The sequence below is a fragment of the Aptenodytes forsteri genome, unplaced genomic scaffold, assembly GCF_000699145.1.
Source record: "Aptenodytes forsteri isolate BGI_AS27 unplaced genomic scaffold, ASM69914v1 Scaffold72, whole genome shotgun sequence".
Taxonomy (NCBI): domain Eukaryota; kingdom Metazoa; phylum Chordata; class Aves; order Sphenisciformes; family Spheniscidae; genus Aptenodytes; species Aptenodytes forsteri.
In genome coordinates this window covers 3,836,526-3,837,609 of record NW_008796193.1, presented here as the reverse complement: position 1 = coordinate 3,837,609, position 1,084 = coordinate 3,836,526, and the positions used below count along the sequence as shown (strand labels likewise).

Below are 1,084 nucleotides of genomic sequence, written 5' to 3'. Positions count from 1 at the left end.
CTATAGGGGAATCTTCAACATCCAGTTGGGAGGTAGATGTTATTTACATCTCATTACCAAGAAAAAAATTAATTTCTGGAAATAGTTTATTATTTAAGCTAGGGGAATCTTCAACATCCAGTTGGGAGGTAGATGTTATTTACATCTCATTACCAAGAAAAAAATTAATTTTTCTGGAAATTGTCTAAAACATTATCATTTTGTTTTAATATCTGAGGGCAAGGTGGCTGTTAAAAGCATTATTCACCGAAAGTAAACCACACGATACATGAGAGCAATTTTCGAGAGCTGAAAGTTATACCAACTCCCTTGTTTATCACTTTGAATTGTGTAGAATCTAAACTGTTCAGTTATAAAGCAACAGTCTGCATTATTTAAAATAAACGTACATTCCTTCTGACTTACAGAGCACATAACTTCATAGTGGCTAATGATAAAAATAAAAACACTGTGGAAGGAAACTCTGTTTACATCTTAGATTGCAATGCATGCAAAACCTCGTAACTTCCATACCTGTAGCCTACAGCAGTAATGCGCTGCCGCTGACAATTCACTTATTTCAAAACAGGTATCTGTGCCATTATATGCAAGTTGTAGAGATTCCCCATCTTCTCCCCACTCTAATCTGTATTCAGAGATGTCAGCGCCAGAACATTCAGGACTCTGCAACACAAATATTTATGTGATTCAATTCACAAATGAGCACTTCAGATCTCTGTGTTTCACTGGGTAAGGAATAAAGTACATGGAAAAAAAACCCCAACCCTTATTTTCAAATTAATACACTGTTACTGCTGCAAATGGAAATGCGCTGAATTAGTGTTCCCTAATAGGCTGCTGAAACAGGCCAATTCTGCACAAAAATTACCTGATAGAAATTCAGAGAAATGAGAAAGTGTACGCAGCTACTTTGCTTTTCATCAGGACACTCAGGAATAAGTTGTCTCTTCACTGGCTTGGCAGAAGCACAACCATAGAGAACACAAAAAAGCATCAATCTAGCCTAGTCTAGTCATAGAATCATAGAATCATTGAGGTTGGAAAAGACCTCTAAGATCATCGAGTCCAACCGTCAACCCAACAC

The 1,084-nt window shown here is 36.9% G+C and overlaps 1 protein-coding gene across 1 annotated transcript in view; it reads right to left on the bottom strand.

Annotated features, from left to right (window-relative positions):
• The window catches only part of FNDC3B (fibronectin type III domain containing 3B), a gene marked incomplete at its 5' end in the record, with an annotated part of 118,472 nt that overhangs the window by 49,380 nt on the left and 68,008 nt on the right, over positions 1-1,084 (bottom strand). The window contains one exon of the mRNA XM_009288120.1: positions 514-663. Within this exon, the coding sequence (XP_009286395.1) occupies positions 514-663 (150 nt within the window). The remainder of the gene's footprint in view (positions 1-513; positions 664-1,084) is intronic.